Source organism: Anolis sagrei, chromosome Y, assembly GCF_037176765.1.
Source record: "Anolis sagrei isolate rAnoSag1 chromosome Y, rAnoSag1.mat, whole genome shotgun sequence".
Classification (NCBI taxonomy): domain Eukaryota; kingdom Metazoa; phylum Chordata; class Lepidosauria; order Squamata; family Dactyloidae; genus Anolis; species Anolis sagrei.
The window spans coordinates 26,661,430-26,684,673 of NC_090035.1; the positions used below are offsets into that span (position 1 = coordinate 26,661,430).

Here is a 23,244-nt window from a genome sequence, read left to right on the forward strand (position 1 = left end):
ACCAAACTTGGCACACTGAGTCTCCATGATGCACTCTACATCCTGGTGCAGTTTGGAGGAGGATGCACCATGGACGATGGGGCTTGCAATACCTGCACTCCCTTCCTAAGACCATTATAACTGCCAACAATGATGGATCAGGACCACAATTTACACAGAGAGCCCGCATAACTCACTCTACATCCTGGTGCGGTTTGGAAGAATTTGACAATGGATGATGGGACTTGCAGTCACTTCACTCACTTCCTGAGACCACTGAGACCCTCGCCAATGACTCATCAAGACTAAACTTGGCACATGGAGCTTCAATGACCCACTCTACATCCTGGAGCAGTTTGGAGGACAACAGACCATGGATGATGGGACTTCAAGTACCTCCACTACCCAAGACTGCTGCAAAACTCATCTAATGACCATCAAGACCACAGTTGGCACACAGAGTCCCCATGACCCACTCTACATCCTGCTGCAGTTTTGGAGAAGGGTGGACCATGGATGATGGAACTTCCAGTACCTTCACTCAGATTCTGAAACCTCTGCAAACCTCATCCAATGACGGATCAAGACCAAACTTGGCACATAGACCTTTCATGACCCACTTTACATCCTGGTGTTATTTGGAAAACTTTGGAGATGGATGATGGGACTTGCAGTACCTTTGCTCACTTCCTGAGACCACTGAGACCCTCGCCAATGACTAATCAAGACTAAACTTGCCACATGGAGCTCCAATGACCCACTCTACATCCTGGTGCAGTTTGGAGGAGGACAGACCATGGATGATGGGACTTCAGGTACCTCCACTCCCTTGCAAAGATTGCTGCAACCCTCTTCTAATCACCAATCAAGACCACACTTGGCACACAGAGCCCCCATGATCCACTCTACATCCTGCTGCAGTTTGAGAGGGTATGGACTTTGGATGATGGGACTTGCAATACCTTCACTCACTTACTGACACCACTGCCACCCTCATCTAATAACTGATAAAGACCAAGCTTGGCACACAGAGCCCCCATGACCCACTCTATATCCTGCTGCTGTTTGTAGGAGGATGGCCCATGGATGATGGGACTTCAAGTACCTTCACTCACTTCTTTAAAATAATGCAGCCGTTATCCAAAGACCAATAAAGACCAAACTTGGCATACAGAACCACCATTACCCACTTTCTCTAATAACCCGGGCAACGCCGGGTCCCCAAGCTAGTATATATATAAATATTGTAATACTTTTGTAGAGAGATATGTAGGTTCCCATCATTGGCTGAATTTATGATAAATATCCATCAACAGAATTATGTTGCAGAACATATGGAGTTCAATGGTCAATTTGCACAATTGCACAACTGCACAATTGCACAAAAGCATTTCGTAATAAATAAGTTTGAAACTGCTAACTGCTCCAAGTTGCACAAGGTGGAGGATTCTTCTAGGTAGTGCCATTTATCCAGGTTGTCTTTTGATCTGCCCACTCCACTTCTGAGTCTGTTCAGAGACTTCCAAGTTGACCATTGGGTTGTTGTGAATTTTCCAAGCTGTATGGCCATGTTCCAGAAGCATTCTCTCCTGATGTTTCGCCTGTCTCTATGGCAGGCATCTTCAGAGGTTGTGAGGTCTGTTGGAAACACACCTCACAAACTCAGAGGATGCCTGCCATAGATGCAGGCAAAATGTCAAGAGAGAATGCTTCTGGAACATGGCCACACAGCCCGGAAAACTCAAAACAACCCATGAAAGCCTTCGACAATACTTTGACCATTCTTGGTTTGTCCTGGAGGAAGACCCTTCGTGTTGGGCCATTCAGTTGGGATTTACAGGTTTAGCTGTTCAGAGGGATACTCTTCCTGTTGCTGTAGGAACATTAAGAGGAGTAACGGTTCTCATGAAACTTCCCCTTGATTTAAGTCTACTGGGAGGAGGCTGATAGCTATGCAGTGGATGGCTTTAATAATGTTCAACCATATTTCTCTTGCTATTGCCAGCAACTTCCCATCGCACATCGGGGGTGGAGGCCAATCCCAGCTCGCTTAGAGTCTATCAACAGGTGTAGGTTTGAGACACCCTGTGATTATTTTACATGTCTCGTTCAGTGCTATAGTCACCTGCTTTGCATGGAAAAGACTTGTGCCAAACAAGGCAGGTATACTCAGCAATTGAGTAAGACAAGGCCAGGGCTGATGCTCTTATTAATGTTGTGTCTGCACCCCATGTGCTATTAGTGAGTTTACGCAGGATGTTATTGCATTCAGCTTGGTGTTCATACTCTATGCTTGGTGTTTGCACAGTGTTTCCTTAATGTTAGTGTTCGATCTAAGATGACATCGAGATATTTACGGTGGGCACAGTGTTCAAGCTCTTGGCCTTCCTACGTGATTGACTTCGTGATCACGTAGATGGAAAGCACACACTTGTGTCTTGGCAGGGTTAGTTTTTAGGTGATTATCTTTGTAGTAGCTGGAGAGATCTTTTAGGGCATTCGTAAGTAGGTTTTCAACTGTTTCAAAGTCTTTTGCTTGTGTTGTTGAGGAAGGTTGTGAGAAACGTTGTATTACAGGAACAGTTTTGGTGGACCTTATGGAAGCTTATGGCATGGTGCAACATAGAAAATCGCTGCATAAAGTCTACCATATCACCCTGGACTACGATTTTACAAAAACTATCCAGACCCTCCTAGAAAACCACAGCTTTTATATGGAATTCCAGGTCAGGAAAAGTAGATGGGGGAGGCTAAAGAATGGTCTACCTCAAGGCAGCATTCTTTCACCAACCTTGTTTACCATCTTTACTAACAATCAGCCACAACCACCACTCACAAAGATGACCTTGACCTAACAACACAAGCAATGTACAATGACAAAATATATACAGAAAAGCAATTAATAGATGAAATAGTCCCATGTGACAACATACAGCCATTTGTTTCCAAAAATCATTTTTATGCATAGCACAATCTCAGTTTGTGTATATCATAAACGGGTTGCCACTGCATTCTAAAACTACATTATACAACAGCTTTCTGGAATCAAATAATTCTTTTATGGGGTTCTCTGGGAGGAAGAGTAATAATAGTAATAATAATAATAATAATAATAATAATAATAATAATAATGAACAACATTGACAAGGAAAAACATGGATGTGGCTCACAAATGGAACTTTGAAAAAGGAGACAGAGGGCCTGATTCTGGCAGCCCAAGAACAAGCCATTAGAACCAATGCCATCAAAACCAGAACTGAAAAGTCAACGACAGGTCTCAAGTGTAGACTCTGCAAGGAAGCAGACGAAGCAATGCATCACATACTCAGCTGCTGCACAAGAAGATCACACAGACTACAAGCAGAAGCATAACACCTTTACTCAGATGATCCATCTGCCTGCGACTGGTGGGATCACAAGCCTGAACATGTCAAACTACTCTGGGACTTCCAAATTCAGACTGACAGAGTTTTGGAGCTTACTTACTTAGGCAATCCCTCATTGGATGAGTAGGATAGTCTTCCATGATCAGTATGTTAGTTTGTTTTTATTTTCTTTGGCAGACGCCTGTGCATGAGTTTTTTTTAATGTGCACAACTGGTCAACACACAGTCTTCACAGAGTGAGGTTCCACTGGTGGTGTAATTTAACACAATGACTGTGGCTTCTCAATCTGTTGCAGCCTTCTTCCGCCTTCACAGCTATTATAACATGTACCATGTTATCCTCCGTCTTCTCCGCTGTTGAGGTCTTTGGGTCTTCGGACTGTGCTTGGTCTGGAACCTCCACCACGGCCACTCCTGGGAGTGCACGACTTCAGTCGTTGTGCCTGCAGGTTCATTGGAACACGCAAGTCCCCTCACCATGACAAGGTGACAGTCCATCAAAGGGGTTTGGAGCACAATACTCTTGACCCCACAATCATGGAAAAAACAAGTATGGATCGATGTTGCAATCCTAGTTGACAGCAGGATTGAAGAGAAACAACTCGAAAAACTGACATGATATAAGGATTTAAAAACAGAACTGCAAAGACTTCGACACAAACAAATCAAGGTGGTCCCCACTAGGTGCAGATCCTGAAGACCTTGGCCTTCACTTAAAAACAATCAGCGCTGACAAAATTACCATTTGTCAGCTGCAAAAAGCCACCCTACTTGGATCTGTGTGCATTATTCACCGATACATCACACAGTCCTAGACACTTGGACAACGTGTGACCAAGTATAAAGGCCAGCATTGTGATCTTGTTTGGTCTATACAATCTTGTTATGTATTTAATAATAATAATAATAATTATTATTATTATTATTATTATTATTATTAATTACCTGCCTCTCCTTATGTCTTTTGCAATGCAATGTGACCAATCCAGTGCAGTTCTCGGAGAAAGGATTATTATTATTATTATTATTATTATTATTATCTTGCCTCTCCTTACGGCTTATGCAATTGAGTCAATCTAGTGCAGTACTGAGAGAAAAAGGATGAGATGATAATTATAATAATGATAATTATTATATTATTATCTGTCTCTCCTTGTGGCTCAAGACAGGTTACAACATGGTTAAAACAGCGGGATAAAACAAAACACTATTAAAATTCATATAAGAAATACACATAGGTAAAATGCAGTTTTAAATTCACCGATGAAATGCAGGTTGTTTGCATATATTGAGTGGGGATTGAGGATACAGAAAAAGGCAGGTCCCATAGAAAAGACATATTTTGGGGAGGAAACGCCATCCTCTGAAGCTCAGGAATGAATAAGCTTTTCCCAAAAACTTTACATCTTTTCTATGGGACCTGCCCATGTAGTCTCAAGACAATGATCTATATTTGACTTCCTAGTCTAGTTGCTATGCAAAAATTGAAATTTCCCCAAAGTCTTCAATGGGATTAGGTTTGGAAGTCAGTCTCCTCTCTTTCTCTAATACTTTCTCCTATTCTTTTTTAGGTTTGGCATCAGTAAGGATGTGAAAGATGGCTGACCGTCCTCTCACAGTTTGTAGCCTTTTGACGGCAAAGCCTTCTCTGGATCGGCAACGGAGTGAATCTCTTCTTCTCCAAACATTTGCTGGCCCCATAGATGGGTCTAGGAAGCATGAAGAGTGGGAGAGCATCCATGGAAATGAGCTGATCTTTGCCTTGGATGAAGAAGAGGATGTCGTCCTGGAATCCCCAGGCAACCTCCCTCTGTGTGAAGAGGAGATCAGGAAAGACGAAAACCAGCTGGCAGAGCCTTCAATGCATGCGGCATCCCCTCTTCCTTCGCCAAAGCCAGCCCCACAAGGCCCCAAGCCCTTGATCAATTTGGTCAAGTCAATCTCCACTGAGATTGAGGCCCGGGAGGGCTCCCCAGACCCCAAACCCCAGCCGCTGTTGAGTCTGGTCAAGTCCATCTCTACTGAGATCTCGCGCCTGGAGCCCGAGGTGACCCTGTCCAAGTCCGACTCCAAGCTCAATGTCCACCGCTGGCGGCAGATCACCCACCCAAAGGACAAGAACGGTGACTCACGGACTGCCCCGTCCTCCCCAAATGTCTCCCCGTCGGAGAGCAGAGGCAGCTTCTTCAAAGCCCAGGAGGCCAAGTTTGAGGACACCAAGAGGCGCTTCTCTGAGGCCATGCAGGAACCACTCAGCCGGCTCAGCAAGATCATCGGCGAGGAGAACATTTCCCTGAAACACAAAGCATTGCTCAATAACAGCCAAGACTCTGCTTCCAGCCACAGGAAGGAATCCACTGTCTTGGAGTCCTCCAGCCTGGAGATGGACCACCATGGTGCCACGGCAAAAGGACAAATGGAGGGCTTTGGCCTTGCAGAACCAAAGTGGAGCCCTTCCTCGAACTGCCGGTATGAGATCTGCTCCTATGGGGACCTGATCCAGGTGGTAGAGGTGGGCACAGGCGCCGAAGAGGTGCGGACCGTGCGGACCCTGGATGCCGTTCTCCACCCCACTGAATCCTGCAGCTCTGTGCCCAGCAAAGCCCTCGCCTGTGTTGCCCTCCTTGTCTACAACTACTTCGTCCTGCCGTTGCCCCCCTACGTCTCCGGCCTCTGCCTTGGTTTGGCTTCCGGCTTCCTCCTGGGTTTCCTGGTTATCCTGCTGCTGGTGCCAAAGTGGACCCGTTCGCCACGAAAAACAAGACCCCTCCAGGACACCTCGCTGCTGGACGACTCGGTGCGGAGGCAGCCAAGGGACAACAACGTACTCAAGGTTAGGGAGGTATTGGTCAGACTTCCCAGCCAGTGTATTCGTGGGAATCCAGAAATGTGCTGGATTCCTTCGATTCTAAGGCACCGTTGATTGCACACGAATTTCAATACCACCATCAGGGGGAAAAACCCATATGCCACTCATATACCACCACCACCATCATAGGTGATCCCTTTTGTCCAAGTATGATTACCTTTCAATCTTGGGTCTTGGTGGTGCGCCCATAGGTGATGGTAGAGACCATATACTACCACTAGGGCGAGAGAAAAAATATTCAGGCAGTCCCCAAGTTACAAACATTCAACTTACAAACAACTCAATAGTTAAGTACAGAGGTGAGATGACAGGAAGTGAGATAAATCCATCCCTCAAAAGAGAAATCCACTCTTGGAAGAATCATTATCATGGGGGGGAAAGTCTCTTCACTAAAGCTTTATCTCCAGTCCTTGTTTCCACAACAAGCCAAATTTTCCAAAATTCATTCTTCACAGGGACAGAAAGTGAGGTGGAATCTTCTGAACAGGGTCACAGACTTCAAAGGAAACACCACATGGGTGTTTACCCTTTCCTATGCTCTTCAAAGCTAAAAAGTATATATTTTTGGATGGAGTTACATTTTTAAAATGTACCTGTTGTGACATATACAAATTCAACTTAAAGACAAACCTACAGAACCTATCTTGTTTGTACTGCAATTTGAGTACAGTTTCTCATTTTGCTCCTGACATGGAAAAAAATCTTGTTTGTAACTTGGGGACTGTCTATATATCTATATAATCTATATCTATGTGCAAGCACAATTCTAAGGCACATGCCATTTTTAGTGATGTTTATATGGAGAAAAATATTTGTCGTAGAATCGAAGAAATACAGTCTCTCCCATGGATCCAGGGTTTTGGACTTTACACTTTTTAGGCCCATTCAAAGTGTGTTCGTGTGCATTAATTGTGGTTGTGAGATCAAACCCAGAGCCTTTTCAATAGTGTTTTGCTGGAACCAAACTACAATACTCATTATTCCGTAGCATTGAGACGTTAGTTAAAGTGATGTCAAACTTCATTCACTCTGCTATGTAAATGCACCCTGAATGAGAGAAAGTGGTTGGTATCATATGTTTCCATCATATCATATGTTATGAACATTGTTATTTCCTGAGCTCTAGCCTCTCCCCAACATTTAGAATTATGCATTCTGTGTTCTTAAAGAGCATATCAAATAGATTCAATGTCATTTCTCTACATTTAAAGATTTAAATCCATTTCCTTAGATGTGTTTTACCAGCTTCTGCAAGAGGCCTCAAATACTAGGCTAGAAAAAATATGAGAGGAGGAATTATATGTGTGGGTATTTATTATTATTATTATTATTATTATTATTATTATTATTATTATTAGAAAAATGATAAGATTAGTACACAGCAAACAAGGTCACTATGCTAGCTGTTGTAATGGATCACATGTCAGACACTTCCCAAGTGTCTAGGACAGTGTGATGTATTGGCATATAATGCGTGCGGATCCCAGTAGGGTGGCCTTTTGCAGCTGACAGATGGTAATTTTGTCAGTGCTGATTGTGTTTAAGTGCAGGCCAAGGTTTTTAGGCACTGCACCCAGTGTGCTGATCACTGGAACCACCTTGACTGGTTTGGTGTCGTGGTTGTTAGTCTGAGTGTTGACTATGACCATGTAGAGCAAGGTTTAACTCCCCTTTCATCCATAGCAAGCCCAGCAAAATCTTTGGGCTGCAACAAATTGGACACAACTTAAAAGGACACAATAACAACTTAAGTACAAATACCTTTCACCCTTTTGCTCCAGAATGGTTTTTCAAAGCAGATTTATCCGATTGCAATGAATGTATGTGGTGCATATGCCGAAATGGATTCTAGAATAATAAATGCTTGATTTCATACCACAAAAGGTGTTTCCTTCCAGGGCTGGATGAACCAAATGTACTTCTACGATCCAGAGATCTACCACCCATCTCTGACCCACTCTGTGTTCGTCACTTTGGAGGACTCCAGCATGAAGCTCTCTTACCCCAAGAACAACATCCCTCGACGGGCCACTTTTGAGGAGGAAATCTTTGAGACGACGTTTGTGAATCACCGCCAGTACGAGATGACCGGTGCCCAGGTCAGAAACTGACCCATATCTTGGACCATTTTATCATAATGGCTGGGGAGGAGAGACGATTGGCTGCATGCCCGCCAACTATCCCAGATTGGCCCCATTGCTCTTCCAACATCCCATTTTCCAATGACTTTTATGTAAGTCCCAGTTTCTCTCCCTTTCTTCCACTTTTCCCCTTTCCCCTTCCGTGAACTTTGCTTGCTGCACACTGAGACCAAAGGGATGGATGCTGCAGTCTGGTCACATCTTTTGGGCCGTTCCCTCAGGTAACCCTGGAGAGAGAAACCAGGTCACCTGAGGTCACTTGAGGATAAAGGGGGGAAGTGGAAGTATTTTTGTAATGTTTTAATGTTTGCATCTTTGACTTCGGTGTTTGCATATTTGCAGATTTTAAATTGTATGCTAATGCTTTTATATTAAGCCAATTTGAGGCTCCTTCGGAAGAGATAAAGCGGGGTGTAAATAAATAAATAAAAGGGGAAAGTGGGAGGAAAGAGAGAAAAACCAGGTTCACCTGAGGTCACCCAAGGACAAAAAGGGAAACTGGAAGTGTTTTTTTTTAATGTTTGCACATTTGTTTTTAATGTTTGCATATCTATATATTTTAAATTGTATGCTAATTTATTTTATTTATTGTTTTTGTTTTGTTTGTTTGTTTTGGCGCTGAATGTTTGGCACCTTTGTAGTTTCCAGCAGACCTCACAACCTCTGAGGATACCTGACATAGATGCAGGTAAAACTTTAGGAGAGAATGCTTCTGGAACACGGCCATACAGCCCAGAAAACTCACAGCAACCCAAATAATAATAATAATAATAAAAATAATAATAATAATAATAATACAAACCAGGATCACCTGAGAACAGAAGGGGAAAGTGGAAGGAAAGAGGGAGAGACAAGGACCCTTTAAAATCTGTTGGAAAACAGGATGGCAAATTGGTCATCCGAACTGGGGTGACCCTTCCCTACCCTGCCATCCCCCTTTCTTTGCTCTCATGTCTTGCCCCTTAATGTTCTAGGTCTTCCTTTCCCCACCTGCTTTGGCCCAGAAGAGGATGTGGAACAAGAAATACCCCATCTGCGTTCTCTTCCCAGACCTGAGCGACATGGAAGCAGATCCCGCGAGGGTGAAGGGTGCCAGGAAGAAGCCGGTTTTGGGCCAGGAGGCCCTGGCCAAGCCTGTGCCCGAAGTCCCGGAAAGGACCCTCTACCTCTTTGGTCGGACGGGGCGAAGCAAGGAGGAGTGGTTCCAGCACTTTGCCAGGGCTTCCCGGCTGGAGGGTTGCGAGGCGCTCCATGCCAACCCCAGCGAACCCCGGTCAGGTAAAAAAAGGGCCCATGGAACTCAACTTGGGATGCATCTACATTGCAGACTTAGTGCAGTTTGGCATCGCTTCAACCACCACAAGCTATAGAATCTTTGAAGTTAGTAGTACGTTTTATTGATTAGCCCATTGGGCATATCAAAACACTTGGCAAACACATTTAACACATAAACATACAGCATACAACCCACAGTACAACAAAAGTTAAAATAAACAAGCGGTTAACAAGGGATCAAGCTTCCGATCTAGATCAAATATCTGCATCACCCCAATGCAGTTCTCAACTGAGTTGCTTTATAAAGAAAAAGGGCCATTTTGTATGTTATTTTGGTATTCTGCCTGGCCAATAAAAATGTAATTTTAATATAAGGATCTGAGTGTGTCTTTTATAATGTGTGGTCTGAAGTATTGGTTTCTCTGTTTCTAATACAAGTTACAACTAAACAAGACATGTGTGATATCTTCTACTTCTGCCACTCCACAGACACAAAATAGTTCATTATATGGAACTTGGTTAAACATTCCATGTTTGACCATTGATACTAGCATTGCAGTTTCAAGGCTTGGCTGCTTTCTGCCTGGGCAAATCCTTTGTTGGGAGGTGATTACCTGACCCTGATTGTTTCTTGAGTAGAATTTCCTTGTTTTTGAGTGTTGTTCTTTCCTTACTGTTCTGATTTTAAAGCAACCAGCCAGGCTTTGTAGCTGTAAGGCCATTCAATGCTAATCAAGGTGGCCAATTGCAACATTCACACTTGCCTCCAATAGACAAGAGTTCTTTCTCCCACCCTGGACATTGTTCCACAGATATATAAACCCCACTTGCCTAGTTTCCAACAGACCTCACAATGAAACATCAGGAGAGAATGCTTCTAGAACATGGCCATACAGCCTAATAATATTAAGTTATTAATTATTATCGTCGTCATCATCATCATTAATAATATATGTATTTGTACCCCACTTTTCTTTGAGGACCCAATACTCAAAGCAGCTCACAATCTTAAAAAAACTATCCAATTTTAAAACCTACAGAATATAAATATTAACAGAGAACAAAACATTGCCATTTTGAAAGCTGTTCGGTTGTAGACTTCCACTGATGTTCTCCATACTTTGCTAACAGTTATTGCCTGGGGGATTCTGGGAGGTGCAGTCCTAAACAGGACGTTGCTCTTCTCCATCCAGGTAGGCCAGGTGAGCCTCCTCCTTAACTCCACCTCTTCCTCCTGCCCAGGTGTGAGCCCCTCTGGGAAAGCCCCCCACAGTGAGAGCAGCGGCAGCAGCAGCAGCCGGGGCAGCACAGAGGACCTCCCGGCGGCCCTCAAACCCAAGGAGCTGGTGGTCAGCGTCCAGGAGAAGCTCCTTTTGGACTATGGCGCATACATGTCGCGGATGGTGCCTCCGGCGAGTGAGGCCAGCCAGACCCAGAGTCCTTGCCCCAGTGCTGCCTGCAGCCCAGACCCCAAAAGGGTGAGGATAGAGGGTGACGTGACACCTGGGACATCTATATCGCTATCCGCTTGGTGTTCAATCCAGGGGTCCTCAAATTTTCCTCTGGAGTATTAGTTATATTGCACTGGGCCACCAATAAAAATGTAGTTTTAAAGAAGGATCTGAGTGTGCCTTTTATAATGTGTGGTCTGAAGTATTGGTTTCTCTGTCTCTTGCTCCTTAACTCTCCTTTTCTTTCTTCTCCTCTCTCTATTTCCCCCCAAAACAACAACAAGAAACTATAGTCCCACCCCTCCCAACAGTCGGAGGAACCCTGAACTGGCCCCCTGCTTAAAAGTCTGAGGACCCCTGATTGAATGCATTGGACAGCCCTCTAGTAATGTTCTAGGCCAATCATTTCCAACTCATTTCCATCGTGAGCCACCTCCACCATATTAGGGTTGCCTTGAAAGTGCTGTTGAATCCAGAGACAGAAAATCTGTGGAGACAGAGGGAAAGCTTTGGTTTTATTTACATAGCACTCTTTTGTCTTTAACCCATGTTGGGTCCCCTGATGTTACTGAATGAAAAACTCCCACCTCTTTCGATTAGCTGGGGACAATGCGGATTGCAAGCCCAACAGCATTTGTAGTTCTAAGGTTGGGGAAAGATCAAACATTAAAGTCAGGCATTATGTCCTAAGGAAGGGGGAGCAAGTCTTGTTTTCTGCTGCCCTGGAGACTAGTCTTGCCCAAAATACGGGACATGAAGAGCAAGAAAACGGGACACGGAACGTTTGCTTGAAATAAGGGGCTGTCCCTTTAAATACAGGACATCCGACAATACTGATTGCAATCCAAACCCTTCCAGGCGTTCTTGCACCATGACTCCCACAATATAGGAGATGCAGTCAGGCATCTGGAGAAGGGCTGCACAAAAGGATAAGGTGGGCCATAATCGGCCCACGGGCCGTGGGTTTGATGCAAGTGTCTTAGGTCTTCCAGGCAACTGTATGAAATGTTTCCACCAAAAGCTTGCCATAGCTTTGAAGCCTGGCTTATGGGATTTTGGGACGATGCTCAAATCACCACTGCAAACTCCTTTTTGTCCTTTTTAGATTCAGGGGGAGGCGAATCTGACAGGCGGATCCCCCATGGCGTGGGTCAATGCGGTGCTCAGCCGGATCTTTTGGGACTTCCTCAGGGAGAAATACTGGGCCGACCAGGTCTCAAACAAGATCCAGAAGAAACTGGGCAGAATCAAGGTGAGGAATCATTCCCAGCATCCCTCCCTCTTCTCGCCCCTTTGTCTTGTATTATATACACTGATGGAGATGCCCCCAAATAAAAATAAAAGCATCATAATCACCACCATTTCCAATATTGTTGTTGTTGTCACTCTATGTTTCTCTCTTGATCGTGATCCAAAGATAAATATCAAAATGATTTTTAAAAGGATTTTGATGTTTTAGTTGTGATTACTTTTTAAAAAAAATCATAACATTTCTACTTTAATGGACTCTTGTTTTGTTTTTAATATGTGTTGTTTGAAGATGCTGTTAGTCACCTGTTAGTGGAATAGAAAATGATAACAATACTAATAATGCTAATTATTATTATTTATTAATAATAATTTATTTTTAATTTTTAATAATTTATTGAAAACAATAAACATTGACAAAATCACAATCTGTGAACTGCAAAAGGCCACCTTTCTTGGATCTGCGTACATCATTCTAAAATACATCACACAGTCCTAAATGCTTGGGAAGTGTTTGACTTGTGATTTTATTACACAAAATCTATTATATATATCTCACTGGCTGTGACATACTGTGTTTTTGTGTCAGTAAAATAATATAATGTTTCCAGCAAATGCTAACAATGCTAGCAATAATAATAATAATAAAGTTTCTAGCAAAATAATGCTAACAATACTAAAGCTAATAATGATGATGATGATAATAATAATAATAATAATTTGTTTCCAGCAAAATAATGCTAACAAAGCTAATGCTCATAATAATGCTAATACTAATAATACTGTTTCCAGCAAAATAAATTGAGCAATGCTAAAACTAATAAAATAATTAAAAATTAATAATAATAATCTGTTTCCCAGCATCAGCATCAGAATCATTTTATACTACGACTGCTACTAATATCTCCACGGTATGTCTATACTGTAGAATTTATGCAGTTGAATTGCCATGGTCTAATGCTATAGATTCATGGAATCATAGAACACTACATTCTTTGGCAGAGAAGGCTAAAAGACCCTGTAAAACTAGAAATCCCATGATTCTAAGGCATTGAGCCACTGCATGCATTCATTCTACAGTGTAGCCAGATTTTTAACTGGGACAGCGTACAGGGAGCATACCACCCCTCTGTTGTGTTGGCCCCACTGGCTGCCCGTCTGCTACTGAGCACAATTCAAAGTGCTGGCTTTAGCCTATAAAGCCCTAAATGGTTCCAGCCCAGCTTAACTGTCCAAACGTTTCTCCTTCTATGATCCAAGCATAACTGGTGGGGATAAGAGACAGGGCCTTCTCAACTATGGCCCCTCGGTTGTAGAATTCTCTCCCTAGTGAAATTAGAGCAGCCCCCTCCCTCCTGAAATTCAGGAAGAAAGTAAAAACGTGGTTATGTAACCAAACTTTCAGACAGCAAAGCTTATAGTGCAATACAATAATAAGGAATAGTGAACAGACCAATGGAACGACTGAGGACTGAGGATTTTGGATAGCATGATTTTAATAACTGTTTTAAAATCATGTTGTTTATTGGTGGGTTTTAATATAAATGTTATTATATTATTGATGTTTAATTTTTGTATGCTTTATGTCTAAATGTTCTTTAATGTTTATGTTTTAATTTGGTTAGGTTCATTTATAGTTATAGGTTACTAGCTGTGCCCTGCCACGCGTTGCTGTGGCCTATAGTAAAACTTATCAAAGTTGAGGTAGATATCTGGACTATTATGAAAGAGAGGTCCCTACCTATTCCTTCCCCCTTTTCCTCCCCCTTTCTCTCCTTTCTTCCTTCTCTCCCTCTTTCTTTCTTTCCTTCTTTCACTACTTGGTTTCATCCTTCTCTCTTTCCTTCATTCCCTCCCCCTTTCTTCCTTTGCCTTTCTTCCCTCACTGTTTGCTTACTTCTTTCTCTTTTTATTTCCTTTTATTTCACCACCATCATAACAATAACAATAATGCAATGCATTGCCTCCGGGACCTGACACCTCTCCCATTCCCCCTAAAAGGGTCTCAGAGGAAGAATAATAGCATAATAATAATAATAGAAATAACAACCTTTACCCGCCACGTGTTGCTGTGGGCAATCTTCCCTCTTTCTCTCCTTCTTTCCCTCCCTCCCTCCCTCCCTCCCTCCCTCCCTCCCTCCTTCCTTCCTTCCTTCCTTCCTTCCTTCCTTCCTTCCTTCCTTCCTTCCCATCTTTCCTTCTCTTCTTCTTTCTCTATCTCTTTCCTTCCTTCCCCCTTTTTCTTTCTCTTCTGCTGTCTCTCTTTTCTTTCCTTCCTTCCATCTTTCCTTTTCTTTCCTTTTCTTCTTCCTCTAACTTTCCTTACTTCCCCCTTTTTCTTTACCTCCCTTTCTCTTTCTTCCTTCTTTCCTTCCTTCCTGTCTTTCCTAGATTTTGACAGGGCGGGAAGGGGCGGGGTGGGGTTTGGAGGTGGCGTGAAGTAAAAGGAGGTAAGATTGGGGCAGGGGAGTGATGGAGCGTGGGGTTGCGTGTGTGTGTGCGGCGGCGGGGGGCGTGGGGTTGCGTGTGTGTGTGCGGCGGCGGGGGGAGTGGGGTTGCGTGTGTGTGCGGCGGTGGGGGGAGTGATGGAGCGTGGGGTTGCGTGTGTGTGTGTGGCGGCGGGGGGAGTGGGGTTGCGTGTGTGTAGGCGGCGGCGGGGGGAGTGATGGAGCGTGGGGTTGCGTGTGTGTGTGCGGCAGGGTGTGTGTGTGTGCGGGAAGTGGCGCGGCGGGGCTTGGAGTGGGCATGGTTTCCGCAGAGGGAACGTTGGCCGGAAGGCCATGTGCGCGCGCCAGGGAACTTGCGGCTGGGCGCCAATGCGCATGCTCACTTGTTTTGCCGTTTTGTGAGTGTGTTGTTGTGTTGTTTTTCATTTTGAGTAGATATGTTTGTACCTTGTGGATTGTGTTATGGGCACGGGGATTTTAGTTAAGTTTCGTTGGGGGATTTTTGAGTTTTGTTGTTTTGCCGTTTTGTGAGTGTGTTGTTGTGTTGTTTTTCATTTTGAGTAGGTATGTTTGTACCTTGTGGGTTGTGTTATGGGCACGGGGATTTTGGTTAAGTTTCGTTGGGGGATTTTTGAGTGTTGTTGTTTTGCCGTTTTGTGAGTGTGTTGTTGTGTTGTTTTTCATTTTGAGTAGGTATGTTTGTACCTTGTGGGTTGTGTTATGGGCACGGGGATTTTGGTTAAGTTTCGTTGGGGTTTTTTTGAGTTTTGTTGTTTTGCCGTTTTGTGAGTGTGTTGTTGTGTTGTTTTTCATATTGAGTAGATATGTTTGTACCTTGTGGGTTGTGTTATGGGCACAGGGATTTTGGTTAAGTTTCGTTGGGGTTTTGTTGAGTTTTGTTGTTTTGCCATTTTGTGAGTGTGTTGTTGTGTTGTTTTTCATTTTGAGTAGATATGTTTGTACCTTGTGGGTTGTGTTATGGGCATGGGAATTTTGGTTAAGTTTCGTTGGGGTTTTTTTGAGTTTTGTTTCCTCGTTGGATGCCCCTAACAAATTTATATATATAGATTGTCTTGCTGTAATCTTTTGGTTTTCACATGTATGTACAGCATTGAATTTTGCCTTTATAATGTTGGAAATCGCTTTGAGTTCCCTTAGGGGGAGAAAAGCGGTATATAAATGTAGCAAATAAATAAATAGATGCATCTGCACATATATCCAAGCAGTCTTTGGAAGACAGCTTTGGCCACCTTGAGTCCCTCCAGGCTGAGAAAGGAAGGATACAAATATAGTAAATAAATAAATATAAATAAATAAATAGGAGCAATGCAAGTCCCATAAGCTTCCATCAAAGTGCAAACGTCTCACTAACTTTGTTTTGCCTCCCCTCCCGTGCAGCTGCCCTACTTCATGAATGAACTCACCTTGACCGAACTGGATATGGGGGACTGCATCCCGCACATCATGAGTGCATCCAGCCCCACGGTCGACAGTCAAGGTGAGCAGGACACATTCCCAGTATCTGAAGCCACAGAAGCAATTGAGCATCATCATATTACTTGACTTTCTGGTCCCAGCACATCATAGTATTGCTTTGGAGGTCCTAGCGATTCTTAGAGAGGCATCCTCTCTACAGATCTGGTCCCACCATACTATAGAAATGCCAATTAGAAAATGATTTTTATAACCCAGGAACAACAATCATGTTGTTAGGTGTGAACTTTTCCTCTCTATGCTGCATTGCAGGGCTTTGGGTGGACATGGAAGTGACCTACACGGGATCCCTACAGATGACCCTGGAGACAAAGATGAACCTGTACAAACTGGGCAAAGATGCCTCTGGAGAGGAGAATGGGAGGGCCGACCGTGGCAGCGAAGGGTGAGCAAGGCCTTCCATGGCTGCATCTACATTGGAGAGTTAACACATTTTGGCACCACTTTAGTTGCAAGTCCCTGAGAAGTATCAGTCTAACAAAGAAAGGGATAGAGGAGGGGCAGATGGAGGGCCAATAGAAGAAGGGTGTTTTCCCCAGCAAAATACTCATTTACTCATCTAAGTCTTCAATGAGGACTACAAGCTTGTGCAGGATGTGGTTGAATTCCAACACCATGGCATCCTGAAAGTTGTAATTTTACCAGGTACTTAGCCAGTGCTTCTACTAATGACAACTCCCCAGATCTCATTGTTTGTATTCCATCCAAAATCTTTGGCACAGCTCCAAGTGTCTACCCATCCGTGCCAGCTCAGTTACAGTCTTGGGGGCATCTGCTTGCCATAAATCTGTCATTTAATAGCCTTGGCCTTGCAAAAGCCACAATTTGCATGTGCTTCTTAGGGGAAAAGATTAGACAATGGCCTTTAATGGGGGCAAAGGAGAAGAAGGAGGAGGAGGAGGAGGAGGAGGAGGAGGAGGGGGAGGTAGCAGTAGAAGAAGTCTGATCGCATCTCTGCCTATGAACCCACCAGGACTTTAAGATGTTCTGGGGAGGCCCTGCTCTCGATCCCGCCTGCTTCTCAAGCATGGCTGGTGGGGACGAGAGATAGGGCCTTCTCGGTGGTGGCTCCTTGGCTGTGGAACGCCCTTCCTACGGACATTAGACTAGCACCATCTCTAATGGTATTCCGCAAAAAAGTGAAGACCTGGCTGTTTGAGCAGGCGTTCGAATAATTAGTGCAATGATTGGTTAATGAACACTGGAATGGAACAATGAATGGCGAATCTGGAACATGTTTTTGATGATGAGATGACAGTGAATGGGTATTGTCGTAACTGTTTATTAATTGTGTAATGTGTTAGGTTGTTAACTGTTTTTATACTGTAGCACTGAATTTTTGCTGTTCGTATTTGTTGTGAACCACTGTGAGTCGCCTTCGGGCTGAGAACAGCGGTATATAAGTAAAGTAAAGTGAAGTAAAGTAAAGTAAAGTAAATAAATAAATAAGTCTGGAACAATGCCAGGCATCTGATGATATGATGCTAGGCATCTAATAATAAAGCGGAGGAGGAGAAGAAAAAGCCTGGACCAATGCCAAGTATCTAATAATAATAATAATAATAATAATAATAATAATAATAATAATAATATACTGCTATAGAATCCTGGGGTTTGCAAGTAGGCTAAAGTCCAGGGCTATTTGTCCATTGGTTTGAGAAGTTTCCTTTTGCGGACAGAGCAATTGCCTGCTTGCAGAAGGGAAATCCTCCTTGATCCTAAATGTGGGTCATGGTCTTAATCCCAGGAAGCTTCCATAAATACATGTTGCTGCCCGAGGTCAGGGCTCTGTCTTTAGGCCTCAGGCCACTCATTTCTCTTTCCTTGCTGGTTCCTTGCAGAGTCAGGCCCCGCTTGGTCTTGCTGGCCGACAGCGAAGCCGAATCCTCCAGCGCTGGTTCCGAGGAAGAAGATGCCCCTCCTTTGGTGGAGACTTCTTTGGGGGGCCCAGGAGAAAGGGGGGGCCCTCCCGGGATGGAGAGGTAGGCTTGGGATAATATGGGACATTATTATTGCAATGTGTTCCCTTCCCATTGGGCAGCATCTTCCCAAAATGGACCTTGGCCAAAATCCTATATCTGTGCCATTCCCATAATTTCTAGGAGAGGACAGAAGGGATTTATTTGTATTTAACAAATAAATAAAATAAGAACACGATTAAAATACCCATAACAAAAAAACAACTCTGAAGATAACAAAAGGTAAGTTTAGAATTTACACTTTAAAATGGACTGCTCGGCTTTTGCGGTTTATATATGCCCTCCTCTCAATGTGTACATTGTTGTTGATGATGCAGCCTAAAATTGTATTGGCCTTTTTTAGCGGTTGCATCATGCTCTTGTTCCCTTCCAGCCACCTTGGCAGCCACAGCACCAGCCGGAAGATCCTGCGCTTCGTGGACAAGATTGCCAAGTCCAAGTACTTCCAGAAGGCCACTGAGAATGAGTTCATCAAGAAGAAGATTGAGGAGGTCTCCAACACGCCGCTGCTGTTGACTGTCGAGGTCCAGGAGCTGACAGGGACCTTGACCGTCAACATCCCGCCACCACCGACGGACCGGGTCTGGTACGGAATCTGGATGGCCATCTGTTGGGGATGCTTAGATTGTGTCTTCCTGGCAGAATGGGTTGGACTGGATGGCTCTTGGGGGTTCCTTTCAATGCTGCAGTTCTATTATTCCATAACCCTATTTCTCCATGAACCTGCTCATGTCAATGAGGCTGGATGGCCACCTGTCAGGAGGAATTGGATGGTGTCCTATCTGGCAGAAATGAGTTGGACTGGATGGCCCTTGGGGATCCCTTCTAGCTCATGCAAGAATGTATATCTAGGCTTAAAGGAAATCAATAGGATCGTTTTTCTCTTACCTGGTTCCAGGTATAGCTTCCGGATCCCTCCACAATTGGACCTGAAAGTCCGCCCCAAATTGGGAGAACGGGAGGTCACTTTCATCCATGTCACCGAATGGATTGAGAAGAAGCTTCAGCATGAATTCCAGGTACCTGCTTGGTCAAAGTGGATCCCAAAATGGGAAAATAATAATAATAGAAATCCAGCATATAGATCTCATTTGCTGTGACATACTGTGTTTTTGTGTCAGAATAATAATAATAATAATAATAATAATAAAAATAACTCTAGAGACTTTGGAAGTATCTGACATGTGATCCAATACAACAGCCAGCCGAGTGATCTTGTCTGCTGTGCATTCATCTTGTAATAATAATAATAATAATAATAATAATAATAATAGCAGTTTCTACCCAGAGCACACCATAGAACCATGGTATTTTAAAACTGGAGAGACAACAACAACAACAACAACAACAACAACAACAACAAGCATTATATGACAGTGTAAACTCCTGTATAATGCAGGTCAAAGCATTATACTGCATTATGAAACTAAGTCAAATGGCAGTGTAGATGGGGCCCAGGGTTTAATCCTGGGACGATCAGATTCACAAACAGCTTGAAGGCACACAATAACAACAGGTATAGATCAGGCAAGAATAGATAATGCATATATGAAATTACATTTAGGTTTTCCTTTTTTTCTTTCCCAGAAAGTTTTAGTGATGCCAAATATGGATGACCTCATATTACCTCTGATGCACTCTGGATTGGAATCCCAGTCATTTGGCAATGGATCCCAGAAGGATTCCCATGAAGAAGTGTTGAAGAGCTCTCCAATAGGGTCTAAAGGAAGAATTTAATGGGAGACACTGAATTTGGAATCCATCGTTTCTTCGGGACGAAGGTGGAACGGATCAAAGCGAGAGGTTTTCCTGTTTCGCAAGTTGCGCGGAGTTCGGCTGACCCCATCCAGAGGTCAATAGGGAAGCACCAAACACCTTTAACTTCTCTAAAATTGCCCCTCTCTCTCCAGCTTTCAGCAGAAGGCTTCCCATCTCAACACTCTCCATCGAGGATCATGGGCCTCTATAATACCCCAGCGAAAAGGAGAGCCAATCCCTTTGAATGGCATTGCAGGAGGGGTCCCTCTAGTGGCGGAAGACGGCTGCTTTCGCATCTCGTGTTCGCAAATTGCTGAAAGAAATCACACTGTGAATCCAAATCCACCTTGGGATCCTTCAGACTGAACAGAGAGACATTTTGCAGAGATAATGGGGCAAAATAGTTCACAAGAGCAAGAGGACATTTCAGGGGAGGCCAAGAATGCTTAAAAAATATGCCATGGTTTTGATTCGAACTCTCTCTCCATACATATATATGTGTGTGTGTGTGTGTGTATAGAAAGAGAGAATATTTGGGATATATCCAGAAATCCTGAGGAGTCCATGAAGGCTTTAAAAATGCTATGGACTTGATCATATAGGTGATACACGCACATATGTGTGTGTGTGTGTGTGTGTGTGTGTGTGTGCGTAATCAGGATTCGTGGATTGGAAATCCACGAATTCTGATCATAGGTATGTGTGTGTGTATCCAGAAATCCTGGGGAGTCCATGAATACTTTAAAAATGCCACAGTCTTGATCACATATATGATACCTGTGTGTGTGTGTATAATCAGGACTCATGGATATATGGATCAGGGGAATCCATGATTTCTGATTCACCTCTCTTTATATATACATGTACCTATGTATGTATGTAAATATGTGTGTGTAGATATATATAGATATAGATATATGCTCAGATAAATCCATAAATGCTTTAAAGAAAATGCCACAATCTTGATTCAAATACCCTATCCTATATATGGATGGAGAGAGTATTTGAATACACACACACACCCCTCAGGATTTAAAAATCAATTAAAAATTGCAGGCATAAAGTACGAATTCTGCCATTGGAAGTGAAAGAACCCAACTGCAAAGAATAGAGAGAGTAATAATAGTCATAACTGCTATCAGTCCCTTCTGCCTGCCTTTCACCTTCTCACTCGCCTGCCTCCCATTCAAACCTAAGGAGAGGAGAGGGGAAAAAACCCCCATAATATACCAATGCAATTAAAGATGGGACAGGATGGGATGGCACCCAGACAATAGCATGACTTTGGGTAACTCCATGGCGCTGTTCGACCTTTCATGTAATAAGTACCATATATTCCGGCATATAAGACGACTGGGCGTATAAGACGACCCCCAACTTTTCCAGTTAAAATATAGAGTTTGGGATATACTCACCGTATAAGACCACCCCTCTTCTGCCTCCTCCTCCCACCTCGTGAAGGGAGGGAGAGAAGGAGGGAGATCCAAACTAAAGAATTAAAAACATCTAAAAACAATTACATCGATTTATTAAAATCACACAATCCATAACTGTAATTGTGCTACTCTTATGAATCGTAATGTAAAATTTGATATGCAGGATTTCATTGTTACAAATGGAACATAATTAAAGCATAGTGATTAATCAGAAAAACAATGTTTGGGGGACGATAGACAAGAGATGATCGGATTTGCAGTACCTTGAACCGATTCAGCAATTACTTCTACAGACCAATGAGACCTTCATGTATTACAGACCTGGACCAAATTGGCACACAGAACCCCCATGATCAACAGAAAATACTGGAGGGGTTTGGGAAGAATTAATGGGAGATGTAGTTCACACATCCAGTGAGCACTTTGAACCCAAACAACTATTGATCTGGACCAAACTGGGCATGAACACTCAATATGCCCAAATTTGAACATTGGGGAAAACAGACCTTGGAAATTGGGAGCTGCTTGGGATTTATAGACTAAACTTGGAATTTATGGACTAAACTTGGCACAGAGAACTTCCATGAACAAAAAGAGAATACTGAGATGTCTGGGGAAAACAGACCTTGGAAATTGGGAGCTGCCTAGGATTTATAGTTCTCTGGAATAAAAGAGCATTCTGAAACCCCAACAGCCATGGAATTGGAATAAACTTGGCACAGAGAACACCCATGAATAACAAGAGAATACTGGGGGGTCTGGGGAAAACAGACCTTGGAAATTGGGAGCTGCCTGGGATTTATAGTTCTCTGCAATCAAAGAGCATTCTCAAAACTCAACAGCCATGGAATTGGACTAAACTTGGCACAGAGAACACCCATGAACAAAGAGAATACTTGGGGGGGGGGGGGGGGGGTCTGGGGAAAACAGACCTTGGAAATTGGGAGCTGCCTAGGATTTATAGTTCTCTGGAATCTAAGAACAATCTCAAACCCCAACAGCCATGGAATTGGACTAAACTTGGCACTGAGAACACCCATGAACAAAGAGAATACTGGGGGCTCTGGGAAAAATGACCTTGGAAATTGGGAGCTGCTTGGGATTTATAGTTCTCTGCAATCGAAGAGCATTCTCAAATCCCAACAGCCATGGAATTGGACTAAACTTGGCACAGAGAACACCCATGAACAAAGAGAATACTGGGGGCTCTGGGGAAAACAGACCTTGGAAATTGGGAGCTGCCTAGGATTTATAGTTCTCTGGAATCAAAGAGCATTCTGAAACCCAACCGCCATGGAATTGGAATAAACTTGGCACAGAGAACACCCATGAACAAAGAGAATACTGGGGGCTCTGGGGAAAACAGACCTTGGAAATTGGGAGCTGCCTAGGATTTATAGTTCTCTGGAATCAAAGAGCATTCTGAAACCCAACAGCCATGGAATTGGAATAAACTTGGCACAGAGAACACCCATGAATAACAAGAGAATACTGGGGGGTCTGGGGAAAACAGACCTTGGAAATTGGGAGCTGCCTGGGATTTATAGTTCTCTGCAATCAAAGAGCATTCTGAAACCCCAACAGCCATGGAATTGGAATAAACTTGGCACAGAGAACTCCCATGAATAACAAGAGAATACTGGGGGCTCTGGGGAAAACAGACCTTGGAAATTGGGAGCTGCTTGGGATTTATAGTTCTCTGCAATCAAAGAGCATTCTCAAACCCCAACAGCCATGGAATTGGACTAAACTTGGCACAGAGAACACCCATGAACAAAGAG

General features: G+C 43.4%; 1 protein-coding gene across 1 annotated transcript in view; it reads left to right on the top strand.

Annotated features, from left to right (window-relative positions):
* The window catches only part of LOC137095454 (testis-expressed protein 2-like), a 39,198-nt gene extending 16,839 nt beyond the window's left edge, over positions 1–22,359 (top strand). Inside the window, exons 2-12 of the mRNA XM_067462132.1 lie at positions 4,937–6,198; positions 8,133–8,333; positions 9,350–9,653; positions 10,893–11,128; positions 12,207–12,353; positions 16,195–16,294; positions 16,543–16,675; positions 18,132–18,272; positions 18,643–18,855; positions 19,168–19,288; positions 19,857–22,359. Of these exons, the coding sequence (XP_067318233.1) occupies positions 4,963–6,198; positions 8,133–8,333; positions 9,350–9,653; positions 10,893–11,128; positions 12,207–12,353; positions 16,195–16,294; positions 16,543–16,675; positions 18,132–18,272; positions 18,643–18,855; positions 19,168–19,288; positions 19,857–20,006 (2,982 nt within the window). The 5' untranslated portion in view covers positions 4,937–4,962 and the 3' untranslated portion in view covers positions 20,007–22,359. The remainder of the gene's footprint in view (positions 1–4,936; positions 6,199–8,132; positions 8,334–9,349; positions 9,654–10,892; positions 11,129–12,206; positions 12,354–16,194; positions 16,295–16,542; positions 16,676–18,131; positions 18,273–18,642; positions 18,856–19,167; positions 19,289–19,856) is intronic.
* Positions 22,360–23,244: the final 885 nt, after the last annotated feature.